The sequence below is a fragment of the Stegodyphus dumicola genome, chromosome 4 (genome assembly GCF_044657685.1).
Source record: "Stegodyphus dumicola isolate Sdum_Otavi_A_Nest chromosome 4, ASM4465768v1".
NCBI classification, from domain to species: Eukaryota; Metazoa; Arthropoda; class Arachnida; order Araneae; family Eresidae; genus Stegodyphus; species Stegodyphus dumicola.
The window spans coordinates 206,523,634-206,543,683 of record NC_140771.1 but is presented as its reverse complement, the minus strand read 5'-3'; the positions used below and the strand labels follow the sequence as shown (position 1 = coordinate 206,543,683).

General features: G+C 32.2%; 1 protein-coding gene across 2 annotated transcripts in view; it reads left to right on the top strand.

Moving 5' to 3' along the window:
• Smg5 (Smg5 nonsense mediated mRNA decay factor) overlaps window positions 1-20,050 on the top strand; it is a 150,301-nt gene that overhangs the window by 86,469 nt on the left and 43,782 nt on the right. For both annotated transcript variants that reach the window (XR_015040860.1, XM_035366452.2), the window contains exons 12-14: window positions 5,491-5,605; window positions 18,251-18,398; window positions 19,371-19,508. Coding sequence is in view for 1 of the 2 variants with exons in the window: in XM_035366452.2 (XP_035222343.1) it covers window positions 5,491-5,605; window positions 18,251-18,398; window positions 19,371-19,508 (401 nt within the window). In the remaining variant the exon portion in view is untranslated. The remainder of the gene's footprint in view (window positions 1-5,490; window positions 5,606-18,250; window positions 18,399-19,370; window positions 19,509-20,050) is intronic.

The window sequence follows — 20,050 nt, the reverse complement described above, 5'->3', positions numbered from 1 at the left end:
GTAGCAGACTGTGCTGCTCCTTAATCTTCTAATTTGATCCAACTTATTTATTTTTGCAGACTGTTGTTATTACAGCAATTTTATAAAAATTAAGCTTGAACTTTCGATTATATCGAAAAGAGTTTCCAGTGTTGGAGCTGTGAAAGGATCTACCATGTTTCAATGTCCATTAAACAAAAAGTAGAATTTCTGCAAAAAATGGATAAAGGCATATCCTTGTCAAAATTATGTGAGGAGTATGGCATTGGAAAGTCAACTGTATATGACATAAGAAAAAGGAACTTTTTAATTTTTTTTTTGAAAGCAACTTAAACAACTTACATTGAAAGAAATGTTTAAAAAAGCAAATAAATAAATATTAAGCTTTTTTTTTTTTTTCTGTGAATTTCGATACCCTTTAGATCATAATTGTTCTTTATTTCACAAATTACGATTTCATATTTTTAATTGTATAATTTCTGCATGCCATCTTCCCAGATTTAAATTGATGATCTATTATCCAGAAAAATCCCAAATCCGGTTTCGTCGAACTCCCGACGAGTCCGGATTTCGGACTTTGTACTGTAGTTAGATGGTTGGTCCTAAGTATAATACAAAAGTCAAGTTAGTTTTGTTTCTCTAGTACCTGATATAATAGATGGAAAGTAATTCATAGTATAGTTTACTGCTTTTATAGAAGTATAACATTTGAAATAGTAAATAATTAATTCATTTCAATCTACATCAAATGTAATTGTGCATTACATAACTGTTTATCATGTTTAACTGTTTACTATAATTGTCTGTAGAGAGGAATCAGTTCATATATATTACTTATTGTTTGTACTAATTTATATTCTGTATCTCATTTTGCCAACAAATACAAAATTTATGTACCTTTGAGACATGAGTTTAATTCGTTCCATAACCAAACGCTGAAGTTAAAATTCTTGTATCTCAAGTCATTTTTTTTTAATTAAAATTAATTGAAGTGTGATCAATTTGTGCCAGACCCCCCCCCCAAAAAAAAAAAATTCATTCCAATTTTTCTGTTAAATGATTTCAGCCTAACAAAAATATTTAGAATGAACAAATATTGCATATAAACAAAGTAAAAACCTAATAATCTATTTTTTATAAAACCTAATAAAAGATAATTTAAAGAAATAAATAATAGATACATATGTATTAGATTAGCATATGATATATGTATTAACATCCCCCCCCCCAATTTTTGCTTTATTTTTTTCTTCAGTGGTTCTTTTCTCTTTCGCCATGCTTTTGCCTCTTTTATCCGAAAGTGGTTTCAATAGAAACCTGTCTAAAGAGCTTTGTTTCTTTCTCCCTTTTAGAATGTTTCTGAATGAGTTAGGCAGATGTCATTAAATAACATCACTGCAAAATAAGTTGCAACCTTTTCAGGGTGTTCTTTTCAGCAAACTCAGAATTTTTTTTCCACATTGCAAACACATCTTTAATCTTATTTGAACAAATACCTTTCTCCACTTCTGGCTCCTCTGCAGTCTCCTGCAGAAATTCCATTAGTTGCTGCATCTGTAGCTCCATCAACTTTTCCATCGTGAATTCCTCAGATTGTGTGGTCATGAGCTCTTTGATATCTCCCTCATCCACACCCAGGCTCATGGACTTTCCGAGGTACACAATCCAGCACTTCTTGTTTATGTCTAAATCTTTCAAAGTCCTTTCACTCATAATGTCAGGCCACATCTTTTTCTATACAGAGGTCAAGGTTCTTTTTGTAACACCTTGCCAGGCCATATAAATAATTTTGAAGAATATAGCAATATTTTAGTAGTTATTCCAGAACTGTCAAAGGGTGAGGTTTGTGTTCTTCGTAATCTCAGAGCAGTGTTGAAACATGTTTGGTAAAAAGTTTTTAAAAATTGAAGATCATATATTTGTCCATGGGCTGTAGAGTAGAGGTGGTGTTTGTTGGAAGGTTCAGAATTTTTATTAAAACTGAATTTCTCAAGGATGTCATCTCTAAGGTTTGTTGCTGGGTGGCAAGCCACATTGTCAGGAACAAGAAGGGATTGCATAGGTAAGTCACTGATGTAGGGGCATGTCTTAACAGCAGGATCAAACACCAAGTTGACCCACTCCACAAAAAACGTCTTGTTGACCCATGCCTTTTGGTTTGCCCTCCACATAACCTGTAGCTTCTGTCAGCCACTGTAACATCAGATTATCCAATTTTTCATGGACAGAGTTACAAAGCTTTGAGATAATTTATGTTCCTAGCTGGGGTTATAGCCTTTATTGAGTTTTTGTGCTTCAGAATAGTACACATAATGAGAGTTATATGGTCGTACTGCATTGCCAAGTCTTTTACGCCTTGCTCATGTATGTCTGTTATCTCACAATTAAATTCTATAGATATCACACTTTCTCCATCTCTATTTCCTTCACTCATCTTTTTGGAACTTATGGTTATATGATAAATAAATTATCTAAATAACTGTCTGTGACAATAAAAAACACAAAATTAAAACAATACAATAGAAATGCTTCTGTGTCTAGGTGAATTGAAATGGCAGTTTAGTCTAAGCAGTCTAAGCATCACAGCCAGTTCGCGCACGCAAGATTCGCAAATCTGATTGGCGATTCAGATTTGTGAGTCTTTCACATGCCAGTTGCTATGACATCACTAATGCTAGCTCATATCTCAATTTTTGACTTGTAACTCAGGCCAAAAACTGGACGTAGTGACTGCTTGTATCTACTCATATGTTTGGTGCTCGTATCTCAAGGTACCGAAGTATTAGAAGTGCGTGTTAGCTCAGCAAAATTTGATTCATTACTTAAAAATCTATATATATTAATTATTTTATGTGATCTGATCTTGTTTTTCAGCAAATCAGTTAAATTGCTTAATTTTTATTAAATATTATGTAATGAAAGTTTTTCTTATTGTATATTATTCTAATGCAATATGCATTGTACAAGATGTTACATATCTAATAAAATGGATGTATTGAATATGTATTGCATGTATAATATTATTTTTGAAACATACAAAGTTGTTTTTTACTTACTTGTAAAAAGTAAAGAATGTACTGTGATCGCAGAAAGCTTCGGGTAACATTTTTCACTAAAAATATCCATTTTCTGTATGTATGGACAGAATAATCTGTTTTGGAAAAACAGATTGTAAAATAGATTCAGAAGTGATTTTTTACATAACATATATATGTTTCTCACATAACTAAAAAATGATTAACTATAGAACATTGAAGTTTTGTAAACGAGGCTACCATAATATGTTGTGCACCTCCCCTTCTGTATTGCAGTCAGCCACAACAAACATATATATCCACTCTCTTATCTGGTTTGGTAAATTCTGTGTTTTTTTCCTTATATTTTGGTAAATTGTGAATTATTTGCTTTAAAAATGATTTATTTGATTATGGCAAAGTATTCAAAGGCTATCTTCCAATAGGGAGAGATGCCTTCGGGGAGGACTTTCTAAGGGAAACTGATTCGTATACACATTACACATATTAAAAGTGTTTAAGTTGTTCTTATGTTTCTGTTAAGGATTTTATGCCTTTAATTAATCTACACACAGTAGCTATAGAAATATCAACAATTTAAAAGTTGTGTTAGGCCTAATGAGGCTGCCATTTCTTTACATTTGAAACTTAGTAGAATAGTGAATTAAGTCAGTGCTCCAACTTCAGTATCTTTTTGTCCAGTGAGACCAAAAGTTAAATTCCAGTTTTGTGCACCCAAATATATTGTCTTCCTGTCCATTGGATTTGGTGTTTTAGGTGGTTTTTTTTTTTTTTTTTTTTTTTTTTAAATTTTATTTTATAACTTTTACTAAGATGTTTTGCGAAGTGAGTTGCAAATGAGAACTTAATTGATTCAACAAGAAGTATATCTCTAATGAAATTTGAGGAAATAAATTTAAGAAAATTGGGGGAAAAAAAAAAAGTCCACACAAGGAAGTAATCCAGAGTCCACATCAGTTTTTTTTTTTTTTTTTTTTTTTTTTTTTTGGACTATTAGTTTCGTTTTGGCATTTTGCGTCGGACTCATAAATGTCGGTTCACTTTTCAAACTGTTGCCACAAAATGTTAAGAGTCCTGCATTATATTTGAAGAAATTAAATAATGAAAAATCTGCATAAATGTATGTATATTTCTCGTATTGTGATAAAACAATGGTACATAGAGTCATTGAATTTTGAATAACGTAATCCTCCAACAAATATGAGCATGTGGAAGACCAAATTTGAAATTTGTTTTATGATCGATTTCCTATTTTTTAAAACTTTGACGAATTTTTGATTAACAAACTCAAGGATTTCAAAGCGAGCAATGGCAACGTTGTGCAGAAAAAACATTTTTATCTCCAGCGCGTGAGTCTCTGTATCGGAAATTCTAAAGATATGCTCGTTTTAAAACTATTTTGCGATATTGCTGTTGCACTGGATCTTATGGTTTAAGTGCGAGGAACATGATATTTAATAAAGAAAGGTAACACACAAAATGTTAAAAAAACGCCCCTTTGGACGTAATTTAAAATCTGAAACATTTCAGATTTTTTTTTAATATTTAAATATATATTAGGTGTGAGTTTTCTGTGACATTTCAAAACTAAAATATTGATGAAAAAGTTCTTTTCTTTTAATGTGCTTTTTGGCATGAGAAATTGGTTCCATGCATCAATGAACAATTTCTGATGCATTATAATAATTTCATAGGGGTTTTTTGGTGTCATTATTTGGTTAAAAATGCAGATTATGGAAGTTTTGAATGATAGACTAACTTTAAGTCAGCATACTGAATGCAAAGTCTCAAGGTAATGGTTTTAGTATTGTATGAATATGACATATGTGGAATGTGGGTGATTATGTATTGTGAGTGATCGAAGGAAGGAGTCTAAAGAAGGAGGGAGGCAAATGGTATACCACCACCATGTAGGAGATATTTGTTTCGGAAACGGGAAAGCTCAGCAAAACTGATTCATAGAGAGAGCTACCATAGCATATATCCTAAATAATTTTATTCTTTAATTTTATGTTAAAGTTAAATCACTGAGGATAATAAGTATTATGGCATCGTATGCATCAAGCAATGCAGCATAGGACTTGCAAAATTGCAGGACACTAGTGGAGCTTATATGAATTACTGATATCAGAAACAGTACAGTGTGTGGGCATGAAAGATAATTGAAGAAAGCTGCTTTACTGAATGAATCTCCATTTTTTACTGCAACATATGGATAGTATGCAAGTGTTCATTCTAAAAATGCATTTTTTACAGAATGTAGATATTTTGGACAGTACTGTTTAATTTTGGATCTAATATCCTGTTAGTTTAGTGCATTTTTAAAGTTTCAGAAACCTTAAAAAAGCTCTTTTATTTGTATTCAAATTTTTCTTTTTATGTACATTTATTATATTTTGATGCATAAAAGTGTAATGATAATATAAAAATTATATAACAAAAATATAATTCTTATGGTTTTTTTCTTCCCTCCTAGAAATTGTCGGGGAAACAAATGAATTTAAAAAGGATTTCTGTGCGGCACTTGCGAGCATTGCGCCGCCGTCGAAAAATGAGTAGTACTAGTCAGGAGGATTCTGAATTGAGTGAAGGTATTTATTTTTCTTGTATAAATTTCAGTTTCTTTTTATGTCTTTCCTGCAATTTTATTAGTGTTATAGTATAGTACTGTTGTTTGCTTATGATAAAATAATATCCATTTTTAAGCAAAACTGTCAAACTTAGCATTAGTTAATTTTTAACAAAAAATAGTGTGAAATGCAGGTAATTATGTAATAATTATAAGAATGCATGAAATAAGAATTTTTTATTACATATGACATTTCAAAAATAAAAGTAATTTTGTGTGCATAGGAGTTCATATAGAATGAATGCACACAGAACCGATGATAGTTTTATAAAATTTATTTTACCAAAAGAAACACTTTATAGTTCTAGAACTTTCCAAAAAACACTTATACAGTTCTTCTCAGAATACCAAAAGGACCTAAAGAAATGTTTCACTGTTTAGAACTTTCCACAGAAATATTCTGACAGTTCTTAGTATCACAGAGCACAATTAGTATACCTCAAACTACCATGAATGTGGGAAACGTTATGTCAGGATATTCCCTAATCCCCTACTGTGTGACGTATGCATTGCGTCAGCATGTGTTTCCTGCCTTCGGGAGAAGACGAGGATTAGCTGGCGAGCGGAGCAGACGTCGCTCGTATACCATTTTCATTAATTGTAATCCTAATGTAATCTATTTTTGTAAATAGTAATAAATGTGTGTTATCAACTATGGTCGTTGCCTTTCCCCACATTTTGGGGGCTCGACCGTACCTTTTGTGCATGCGTTATAATCGAACCCTAGACACCAGCAATCACTAAAAACGTTCAAAAAGCTAACAAAGGCAAGACGTGCCTTTATGACGATTTAATATTCTTCTTCAAGCGAGAGGACGTATGTGAATGAAGACGTGCCTTTATGACGATTTAATATTCTTCAAGCTGGACGACATACGTGAATGATGTTACATGCTACTTGTCCATTCTTCTGATTTTGGACGTTAAATCGAAATTCGATTTTGGATTACATTGGCCTGGCCAAGATATATATTGGATTATAAGGACTGCCCCGAAGTTAGGTAGGCCCATTTTTCCCTAATTCGTTCATAATTTATTAGTATTACGATTTTAAGCTGTGTTTCTACTGTTTAATTCTCATTCATACATACCCTATTTAATATTCATATTGTCCTATTTTACTGTTTAAAGAACTATGGCCCTAAAATTAGGTGATATCCCACTGATAGCAAATTCTCTTAAATATGGCACAACACGAGTTATTAAATTATTTAATACCATGCTCGGATATTCCGATTTTGATCATTCTTCGCGAAAGCGAATGCGAAATTTTGCCGCGTTCCCGGACAGTTTCGATTTGGCAAAACATAAAGAACTTCTATTAAAAGATTTCTCTTTATCAGATTTTATATCAGTGGCTAATTTATAGCATTTGGAAGCTTCCACTAATAAAGATGTTTTATGTGAAAAATTTTTTCATGCGCTCACTAATCTGACGGATTTTCACAATTCCCTAGATGTTAGTTTTTTATCCGATGACGATCATTCAATTTCAAACACCGACAGTGCACCGACGCCTGTAGGTCTAAGTTCTTCTGTTCTCCCTTCCCCTCCCTCCACGGCGCCAATCCCAAATCATGTTGTTTCTTCTGACGCGGAAGTAATAAATTTGAATTCGAGTCGCTCCGGTGTTTATATGACGGCGAACACGGAGATTCGCGAGATGAGTCATGGCTTATGGTTTATTTTGAGAGATCTTTCAAACACTTGCAGAAACTTTTCAGGCAATGATTCCTATTCAGTCCGTGCTTTTTTCAACGATATAGAGGATAATTTCCAATTATTCCCAAATCTTACTGACCAGCAAAAATTAGTTTTTGCGAAACGACTTGTTGTGGGTACTGCTAAAACTTTTTTCTTTTCACAATGGAATCTCAATTCATATGACATGTTTAAAACAGTATTACTTAATGAGTTCTCCGATAAAATTACGTCTATTGAAATTCATAAACAACTCGAAAGAAGAAAAATGCGCTCAAATGAAAGCTCTTTGCAATATTTTATCACAATGCGCGAAATTGCGAATCGTAGTGACGGTGTTATCCACGAGGCTTCTGCTATTCAGTATACCATTCAAGGAATACTGGGTACCCCAGCCGATAAAATTATTCTCTACTGTGCAAAATCATATTCTCAATTCAAGGAAAAGCTACGCACTTATGAATCTGTAGTTACGACTAGACATACAAATATCTCTCATCCATCAAATTTTAAAAATATGAATAATGGCCCCAGACGGGTTACTGGACGAAACAATTCAGACCAACAACATGTCACCAAATTTAATAACACTGTTCTATCTAAAACTAAACCACAAACTTGTTTTAACTGCAATGAGGTCGGACACCTCTCACGGTCCTGTCCTAATCGTTCTCTTGGCCCAAAGTGTCTAACTTGTTGTCATTTTGGACATAAATCTATGGATTGCCGCCCCACTACATCAAATGAGACTTCCACTCCACCTGCCGAAGTAAATACAGTACAAACCTCTCACGGTAATATGTGTAAAACTGTCGTTATACTCAATAGCACAGTTTCTGGATTAATTGACACTGGAAGTGAGGTCACATTACTGAACGAAAACACATGGATTCGACTTGGTTCCCCACCACTTTCAAATAATTCTGGAGTGTTAACTGGTTTCGGATTCTCGAAAATTCCTATTATTGGCTATTTTCAAACCATTATCAACATTGATAATCAGGACTTTCCGGCTAATATTAGAGTTGTTCCAAGTCATTCTGTGCAATTTTCTCTTATTGTAGGATGTCACGTAATTAAAAATGCTAAATTAACTATTACACCAGACGGTATATATTTTTCAAAACCTTCTGAGCAATGCTTTGAAACTGCTCCTGAATCTTTCATTTTTGCAATAAATGATGATGTTCCAGCTTTTGATATTGGTTCAAATGTTTCCAAAGAAACTCGTGCTGCGGCAGAACATTTGCTGAATTCTTATGTCCCAAATAAAACAAAGACGACAGATATTAAACTTAATATCACTCTATCCGATGATAAACCGATTTTTCACCCTCCTAGATGCCTTCCTTTTGTTGAACGGGAAATTGTTGACAAACAAATAAATGAATGGTTGAAACTTAAAATTATTGAATCTTGTTCATCTCCATATGCCAGTCAAGTTCTCGTGGTGCGTAAAAAAGACGGTACACCCCGTGTTTGCATCGATTATAGGAAACTTAATCGACTTTTAATTAAGGATCATTTTCCTCTTCCTCTTATTGATGACATTTTGAATAAACTTCAAGACGCACAAATTTTTAGTACTCTTGACCTACGTAATGGCTTTTTTCATGTGCCAGTAGCGGACGAAAGTAGACCATATACAGCTTTTGTAACTCACAACGGACAATTCCAGTTTCTTCGAATGCCATTTGGTCTTTCAAATTGCCCTTCAGTATTCCAGCACTTTATAAATTATGTTTTTTGTGATTTAATTGTCAAAGGTTATGTTTTACCCTACATGGACGATGTAGTTATTCCCGCCAAAAATGAAAATGAGGCCATTCATCGTCTCAACCAAGTACTCAAAGTTGCTAGTGAATATGATCTAGAAGTTAATTTTCGTAAATGTCAATTTCTTCACAAAAAAATCGAATTTCTTGGACATATCGTTGAAGGTGGTAAACTTTTTCCTTCCCCTTCGAAAACAAAATCTGTAATTAACTACCCCGAACCTAAGAGTACGAAAGACGTCCAACACTTTCTCGGTCTCACGGGATATTGTAGGAAATTCATCCCCTCATATTCTAGCATTGCAAAACCCCTTAGTGATCTCCTTCGTAAGGACACCCCCTTTTAATTTCATGCTGATCAGAAAGCCGCATTTCACAGATTAAAATATTTACTTTCTCAACAACCAGTTTTAAGTATTTTTAATCAAAAGAGTCCTATCGAAATTCATAACGACGCATCCATTGATGGCTTGGGGGGCAGTCCTACTACAAAAATCTATGAACGATAACAACTTTCACCCTGTCTACTACATGTCAAAGAAAACATCGGACAATGAGCGTAAATACGCCAGTTATGAACTCGAAATCCTTGCAATTGTTGAAGCTTTAAAAAAGTTCCGTATTTACATCCTTGGTGCACATTTTAAAATTATCATTGACTGCAACGCTTTTGTGCAAACTTTAAATAAAAAGGAACTCAATTCGAGAATAGCCCGATGGGTTTTATATCTCCAAGATTTTGACTATGAAATTGAGCACCGTACCGGCTCAAAGATGGCTCACGTGGATGCCCTCAGTCGCAGTCCATGTTGCATGACTATCCAAGACAGTGTCCTTCTCCAATTTCGCAAAGCACAAGAAACTGACGAGCATATTACGGCTATTAAAGCACTCCTTCAAACAACACCTTCGTATGATAACTTTTTCGTTAAGAACAATCTCCTGTACAAAAACGTCAATGGCATTGACTTACTTGTGGTGCCTGAGGATATGCAGGCAAATGTCATTAAAACAGCTCACGAACGAGGCCATATCGCCGTAATCCGCACTCAAGAACTTTTAAACAACGAATATTTTATCCCAAATTTGAAAGAAAAAATTGAGCGATGTATCCATAACTGCATCCCATGCATCCTCAATAATCGAAAGCGTGGCAAGCAAGACGGACTTCTGCACCCCATTGACAAAGACAACGCACCCTTGCACACGTACCATATCGACCACTTAGGTCCCCTTGCCACCACATCAAAGAAATACAAACATATTTTGGCAGTTATAGACTCGTTTACTAAATTCGTGTGGCTTTATCCGACAAAGTCTACAGACGCAGATGAAGTTATCAGTCGGCTGGAATCTCAAAGATCAGTCTTCAGAAATCCTTCACGGATTATCTCTGATCGAGGCCCTGCATTCAAATCCACTGCATTTGCAAACTATTGTGACACACAGAAAATAAAGCACGTTCTTATTACAGCTGGCCTCCCACGATCGAACGGTCAAGTTGAGCGTTTGAATTCCATTATTATTGCTGTCCTTTCTAAACTCTCCATAACCAACCCTGAGCAATGGTACCGCCATGTTCCCGCCGTGCAACAAATTATTAATTCAACTTTTCAACGTAGCATCAATTCTACTCTCTTTGGGACTAAAATGAAATCACAAAACGACATAAACATCGCTGCTCTAATCGACGAGGAGATCAAATCTGCATTCATTCAGCAACGTGGCGATCTCCGTAAGGATGCAAAACAGCAAATCTCTAAAGTGCAAGAAGAAAATCGCCGTACTTATAATTTGCGACGAAAACAGGCACAAAAATTTCAACTTCATGACCTCGTGGCTATCAAACGAACTCAGTTTGGCCCTGGTCTAAAACTCAAACAGAAATTTCTCGGACCTTATAAAGTCACCAGGCTCAAACAAAATGACACATATGATGTGGAAAAGTGTGCATTTTTCGACGGACCATCCAAAACATCTACTTGTGCTGAATACATGAAACCCTGGTCCAACAATATTGAACGTATCACTTAATTTTTATTAAACTGTCAGCATAGGTCCTCCTGAGTTAGGACAGATGACACCTGAGAACTTTCTAATAATTTTTTTTCCTCATATCAACTTTTTAATTCATTTTATCATACTAATGTTCTTTTTATTTTTAGTTAACTGCTGTGGTGTTTAATCTATTTTTTTCCTCCATTTGTGTAAGTATCCTCAGCTTTGTATCTACACATTATTTTTTCCATACCTATGTTACTATATTATAATAATTTTTTTTTTTTAATTTGATGATATACTATGTTGCTTCAGGCGAGGTCGCCTGTCCGGTCATGATGGCCGAATGTGGGAAACGTTATGTCATGATATTCCCTAATCCCCTACTGTGTGACGTATGCATTGCGTCAGCATGTGTTTCCCGCCTTCGGGAGAAGACGAGGATTAGCTGGCGAGCGGAGCAGACGTCGCTCGATCGCTCGTATACCATTTTCATTAATTGTAATCCTAATGTAATCTATTTTTGTAAATAGTAATAAATGTGTGTTATCAACTATGGTCGTTGCCTTTCCCCACATGAATGTTAAACACAATGCAATACAAATTGCATAGCTCACATGGAGATAATCTCATTACTCCAAAATCGACTGTATTTTTAACAGATGAAAAACTGATGCTACATCCAGTCTTATATAGTTTTTAACCAGCACCAAAAAATCTGTTAATACCTTTCACTTCTCAAAATTACTAGAAGGCATATGAGGATCAGATACAGTTATAGTTACAAATACAGGTTAATTACATTTATTCCAGTCACAATACCAATTACCGTTATACATGGACTGATGCAAAATGTTGCCAAGTTTGGTGACTTTTGGTGATATCTCACTAAATTTTGCACGTTCTATTGGTCAAAGTAAGGCTTTTGAGGAGCCTTAAGTCAAAGAATTGCAAAAGTGGTAGAAAATTCTGGTACATTCTGTATTCTTTTCCTCACACCCAAGACTACACATGTTTAAATTTCTGTCAAGATTTTAATAATTTGCATTCTAGTTCCACATGGTCAGTTAATATCCGTGTTTATTATGATCACTATGCTTATATTATGAGCATATGTATGAATATTTATAATAATATATTTGCAGTAACTGCTGAAGTATAGATAAACTTAAAAAATGGGTAAGTGTGTTTTAACACAGATTAGCTTTGTAAGGAATAATATTCGGAATGGCTTAAATAAAGTGAAAATAATCAAATAGTCATAATATATATATGTGTTACTGTGAAAGACCGAAATTGAAGAATGTCGACTTTCACCGGAGAATGTCAACATTCACCAAATACGTCGGTGAAAGATTGAATATTTCTTTACATTCGGACCCTCACCGGTGTATATCGACAATCACAGATATGCTCTTTTCCTTTCTCATTTTGAATGTACTGTGTGTTTTAAGTTCTTATATTCTCAAGTTCTTATTCTGAGTCACAAGCGCGTTTTTTCGCGAATGAATTACAGAGAAGGAAATATAACATTCTTATATGTTCAACATTCACCATTAGTACATGGTGAATGTCGACATTCACCGGTGTAAGTCAGAAATAAGAGTATTAGGAAAATATTTCCGACATACAACAAGCGACTATGTGAATGTTGACATTCACCGGTGAAAGTCGACAATCTCCAGATTTTGGTGTTTCACCGTAACATGTATATATATATATATATGTATATATTTGGTCAATGCATTATACACTACAGAGTTGGGGGTGTCCTCCCCTTCCTCTGCAATATCTCGAATATTGAAACCGTTACACTTCGCAGCAAAGCAAACAACACTTTTTTTTTTGTCACTTTCCAATGTGGATTGAATAGGACTAAAATTTCTGCAGTCTACCAACCTAAGCAAAGAATATTTCTGTTCCGGAAATTTAACACAGTCTGTTCAAAATTAGAATGGAAAACCCCCCATTTTGGTAAGCCTCTTTCTTTTCCTTTATTTAGTTATATATTCTGCGAATACCGGCAGATCTGGATTCCGATTGCATAATATCACGTGTGGAAGAATTAAGGTGCCTGTGTTGCGCAATAATGTTTGTGATATTTTGAAGAGATAAAAGTTTTACTGTGCTTGCTAAGCAGGTTATTTTTATGTTCCGTTGGGCTATTTTTATAGGATGCACATATCGAAATGTCAAAAGCATTATTTAGCTGAAAAATCTAAAGAATGGATACAATCTGCCCGCCTCTTTTTCCAGTTATGCTCGAATATTCGGAATTTTCAGATATTTGCCAATTTCCAAGTATGTTGGTTAACTAAGTTTTTACTGTTAAAGGATGACTGCATGTAGCAATTTCCCGTCCTCTGATTTCAGAAATTTTCCTTTTTTTTTACTTATTTTTTCTTAAATTACTTTGCTTGCAATATCTGTTAAAAGAAAACTGGTACACAATGAAAATTTATAAAATGTTCAGAATTTTGATTTAAATTATTTAAATATTAATATTAGTGGAAAAATAAATTGTACTTATTTTTAGGTGCCAAGTGAATATAATAAATATGGTTTATTATTATTTATTTTCCCTATTTTTAACTGAAATTTCATCATTAAATCTTGTAATGTAATTTAGTTCTGCATAGTTTTTTTCCCCCTCACATTGTAAACTAGTTCTGTAAATTAAACTGTTATTTAAAATTTAAAAAAAAAATGTAATTGTTTTGCATAGTTGTGTAATGCTCATTCTCTCTTAATAAATACTGAATTTCTCATATTTTAAATTAAAAGTCTAATTTTTCTTTTAAGGTTATCCAGTTGTGTATGATGTAATAAAACAGGTTATTATTATTTTATTCTCTTAATGCTATCATTAGTGTTATTTTACACTTCTAACTAATTAATCAAGGTAAAACGAAACTGCTTACCTTGTCCCAATGGGTTCTGCCAGGGCCATTGGTATAAATTGTTCTCTTCTGTGCATCTCTATCTGGAATCTGTTGAAGGGAACAATCCATAATGATCAATACATTCTTTACACAATTGACACAACATTCCGGCATTGGTACAACTGTCGTACCATCCATGCTTTCCCCATTTTAGAGAATTGCCTATCTGTAGATCTTTGGGTGGTCCATTGTCGCTGCTCAGAGTAGCCTCTGGCTACGCATTATTTCCCTCTTCTTATCAGTTTGGCTACATTTTGGCAAAAACGCAGGTTTCATCTCACGCCAATATACTTGAAAATTAAATAGAGGCCATCTCTTTCTCAATCTGTCTCATAATTTTAATGCTAATTTTTTTAGTACCGACTTTTGCTATGATTAAAACATCAGCGATTTTGCACGCTCTTTAAGCATATTTAACATATTTAATATATTTTAAGCATATTTAACATATTTAATGTTTTTTAATCATAACAAATAAGAATAGATTAATATTTTAGATTTAATGCCCTTCTAGAAAATAGGTAAAACCGCTTTTATCGTTTACTTCCTTTTCATACTTATGAATAATAAGATTTTATTTTGACATTTTTTTGTGGAGTGCATAAAACCCTTAAGAACTGTTAACTCTTTCAAAGGGCTTCTATTATGTAGGCAATTTTGTCTGATTTATCAGGAGATAAATAAAAGACAATTGTATGCATAATAGTTTTTGTGATTTTCATTCATTCAGTGATTGCTTTCAATGATTTTCATTGATTGTAAATTAAATAAAATCAATTTATCTTTAGACCCTCTTTTAGGATGAGATCTGCCAAAAAGTATTTAAATATCAGTAAAGCTCACGTTACTTCTAAATTGAATCAAAACATCAGTTACATTTTATAAAATTTCGGCCAGTTTTATTTGCTGAAATTCTTATACTCCTCAAGAGATAAAGGGAATTCAGACAAGTTGATAAAAAAATATCTTTAAAAAAGGTTGTTATTTTGTCTGTAATAAGGTGTATGTCAACTTACTATTAAATGTATGAAAATTAGGATTGGATTACGGAAAAGCACGCAAACGCTATCTGCTTAAGGGGATGGATGCTTTCATGTAAACCTTTTTAAGAGAAAATTGCTTGCATTTACGTTCCTGGTGGAAAACTCCACATGTAATCAACCCGCTGTTCGGTATTGATTGGATTAATTTTGTTCGCTTACTGAATTACATCAAAGCACACAACAATTACCTGTATAAGGGGGTTATGCCTTCGCGGAGGACTTTCAAAGAGAAGCTGGCTTGCATTTACGTTACACAAAAACCGTGAATCCAACTATTTAGCCGGGATTCAAACCCAAGTGAGCTACAAGTGTTCAGCCACCTCTATCGCTCTACTGAAGAGCCCGTAAAAATATTGATAAAGGAAAAGTATTGAAATAACCGGTTTAATTTACTAACTTACAATCGACAATACATAAATTACGCATATGAGGGGGATTATTTGTGAATAAATTAACTGTATTGCACTTTTCTCCACTATTTCATATTAAGATGGAATTATTGCATTTCAAAGTTATTTCTCATGAATTAATTTTGCTCTTCATGATTTTTGATATTTTCAAAGAGAAAATTCCACACTTTAAATAAAAAAATACACGAGAAGATACTTTATGCAAAATTTGGCGTAAACGGTTTTCTTAATTTTGCTTTGAAAATATTCCAGGGTAATCGTTTTCATTACTGGAAGAAATATGAAAAACAGATTTACTACATTGTGTCAACACCCAGTATTTCCTTATTCTTTTGAAAATGTGAAAGATTACTCTTTCTAAAATAAATTAGAAAATATATTATGTGCAAATAGAATATTCGTTGAAAATGAAGTAGACTTCACCTTTTGGATATAACAATGGTTTTAGACGAAATTTCTACCTATGAAAAGAAATTGACGCATAATTAATTCTTCATGAACATTTAAAACTGTTCTCAAAATTCTTTTGATGATTGCATGTATAGGTCACGGATTTTTTTCTCTGCTAACATAAACAAAAGCCAATTTTACAAAGAAAAATTCTTGTTAAAGATATACCTTCTTTGCCTGATAATCCAATGTAATATTTGTTAAATTAAATGATTAAACGCAACCAATGTATCTTGGATTTTGATTTTTATATTATAATAACAAAATTATTGAAAAAAGCAGATTTAAATCTCTGTTATTGTTATGTAAAGCTTTATTATTGCTGTAAGTTCATCTCAAAATCTAATTGTATTGAATCTCATTCTAATCATCTAATGGTAATAAATATTATTATTATTATTTCATTAAATTAGTCATTACCAGTATTTTATTAATGAAAATATGTTATTAAAAATCGCATTCCAGCCTGCAGACTTACAAATCTAGTCCGTATTTACTATATTTTGTTAAATTTTGTTCTCGCTTTCTAATTTCTAATACGAAAATATGCGAATATAAATGAAGAGTGAAAACAAAGTTAAAAAATTCTCAAATTATTTACGAGATTGATTAGAAATAGTGAGTGAAATATAAACATTGCATACATTTTGTTCTGAATAAAGCGTGCACTGGATATGCATCCAGTACTGCATATTTATTTATGCACTATTTATTTAGAACTTCATTTAAATGAAAGCAAAATAATCATCGAAAAAATTGCAAATCTAGCAACCCCTCTACTATGGGACGTAAGCGTCCGATAAACATGTAAATTTTACTTCATCCATGGAGGGGAACTAACGACTTTTCTCATTAGGAAAATGTCAAAGAGGGGTCAAAACTGTTTCGGATCGCGCCGGTCTGAAGGCTATATTATGAGAATTTCGGCCCGGTTTTAGAAGGTTAATATCCTAAATTATTTCAAATTATGTTACATTGTTAGCCTAGGTAATTTTTAAGTTTTTTTTATTGGGGTCACAATCACTTCTGTTCTCAATACAAGTTATGCTGTTTTGGTCTGCAACATTTTATGACTTATATTAAAATCTCAAAACTGCTTTTCTCAGTCAAATCAGTTTGCAGTTGACTTATGGAAATTTGGCAATAGAAGATTCCTCTTTGGTATTTCCCTTAATCAGAGTGGCTGTTTGATGTCTGAAAATGCTGCTTCCTGTAAAAATTTTAGTAAAACAAAATCTCCACAATTGTTCCTCTTTAAAAAGCAAATATTTTGCAAAAATTTGCAAGATATTAAAAGTGTTCTTCAAAATAGCTCTGAATTAAAGAAGGACTAATAATTTAAATTCCTCATTATCTGGAATTGAATTTGTTGGAAGTAAAATAAGAAATAAATGTTACATTATCAGAAATCCTAATTAGGGATAAAACTTGAATTTTTTGTTTCAAATGAGAAATAAATCATCAGTGCGTCATGTGAAATTTTCAAAATGAAAGTCAAAATGGAAAAAAGGCAGAACACCGAGGGATGGCTACAGCTGTTAGTCGAGACACAGCTGTTTTTAAAGCAAACTGTGAGGCTTATTTTAATTTGGAAACTAAAGTGTTAAGTCACATTGTATTGGTATATGACCAAAAGGTTTTGGAAACAGAGAAATTAGTAATCAAGCATTGAAACTTCTGGTGCATCATGATGGTACAACAGATTTTAGGGTTCAAATCATTGAATGTTTTTTAAAGGATATCAATTGAATGTATCTGCATGCCCTTGCTTCATGTGACTTTTTATTTTTGTTCCATACAAGTGGAAACATGATTTTCTGCTCTAGAATCACAGTTGATATTACAGAAAAATATTAGAAAGAGTAAATAAAGAGTGCCTCTAAAGAATGATTGCAGAACTTTCAGATTCCAATTCCTAAGTTTAAAAAGTATAATGAACTATCTGAAGGATACTTCAAAAATTTATCACTGAAATAACTTCAGCATTTTTTATAATCTTTATGTGTCAAAAAACTTTTTAAGTACCCTTTGTATTTTGACAAAACTACATCATTTTTTTTTTCATTTGTCACATATTTGTTTGGTAACTCTAAATTTATTATATTGCTTTCAATTCTATCATACATTTTAATTTGAGTTACAAAAATTGCTTGTAAATTTTTAGCTTTGTTTATATTATTTTATGCACTGCATTATTTTCTAAAATTTGTGTTATAATATTATTTTTAAAAAATGCTTTAAAAATGGGTATGCATGTATTTGTCACACTTAATTATTTAATTTTTTAGAAGGAGAAATAGCTGATTTACCTGAATCAGATGAAGAAAGTGCTTTGTTGAATTCTGATGTCAGCCAAACAGGAAGCTGCAGTAGTGAAAGTTTAAGTGAAAATGAAGATGAGCTATTACTGGAACAAAATAATATAAATAATGAAGAGTAATGCAGTTCTTGTTTCTCAGTTTTTTTTATTATTATTATTATTTTAAAGTTTGATATATTAATTAACATCTTACTTAAATTCTAGCTACATTCGCTTAACTTATCAATTTATCATCTCTTTTTATTGTGTAGTGTACTGTGTTTAGAATTTGATTAATTATATGCATAAAAAACTGTTTATTTATTTATTTTTGTTTATTTGTCTCTCTAGTTTTTAGTTTTATCTTACAAGGAGGGGGTGAGAAGTGTTAAGCTAGTACAATTAATTTGTGAAATTTTAATAAAAAATTATTTAATATGAAATAATACTATGTTTAAATCATTAGGAGTTAAGTATATATTAAAATTTAATAATTGAACTAAGATTTCATAGTAGTATGGATCAGCTTTATGAAAGGAAATTTTGCAAAAGTTGTAATGAAAGGAATATTTAAATTGTATGTGCATACAATGTGAGTTTTCACAGAACTGTTATATGTTGTAAGAAAAATTAACGTCATGTTTCTTTGTAATAAACGAAGGCAGTATCATAGACAGAAAAATTAGACAACCAAGAGGTATTAAATAGTGACCAAAAGATATTAAATTGAAGTTATGTGCATTTCTGAAATTATATTTTTAGTCTCTATAGTAGTATATAGTAACTACTAACATACTAACAAAACTCTTCTTTTTCAGATGTGTTCATTTCATTTCATAAGTCACTAATAATATAGTTCAAAGTTTCGTCAAGAACATGCATATTTATAGATATTGTAAATGTTGAGAAACTTGTAAAGTAAATTACTTCATCAAAAAAGAATTAACTGTTTAATTATTTTTAATTAATTAAGGTTAATAATTTCTATCTTAATTTTAATGTTGTAAACAGACACAATTCAAATCTTCAAATGTAAAATTAAAGTTTCATGTTTTTTCCAAACTAATATTTTAAGTAGAAATTTTTAATATATTTCATTTTCTCTATAGAAAACATAAAAGGGATGTGAATTCAGATAAAAATTTTATTGTAGCTAATGGTTCTACAGATATTACCAGTAATGGTGAAGCAAAAGAAGCTAGTTACAATGCTGATACAGAGAGATATACTGCTGATGATGTAGATAGGTGAGTGTTTGAAATCAGTACATGAAAAATACTAATTTAATATTAAAAATTACTTTATTAATAATAAATTTTGCCACTTTCTCAATATTTTAATTTTTTTAATACATTAAAAATACTGGCATTTATTTTGATTACTCACCTTTTGAAAATATTCTGTAGTCTATATTTTAAAGATATAATAATTTGAAAAGAAATAAGCTGCCTCTTAACTAACTTATTAAAAAAAAATAACTATCTCTTCTCTAATTTTTCTGTACCTAGAATATCTTCTTAATGTAATTATTTTTTCAAGGCATTAAGTTTTAACTTTTATGCTTCTAGTGTTTAATTTTTGTTTAATATTTTTGCCATTATATTTACCATTTATCTTTTTACTAATTATTACATTCATATTTTTTCAGTTAAAAATTATTATTCCAGTACTCAAAATAGAAATTAATACTGAAATACAAACAACTTATTAGAGCAAAGGGGTTTTGTTCCTGAAGGACTATTGCTTTCGTATTGTGATTTTGCGCTGTAAACTTTAAAAGGCTGTTTGC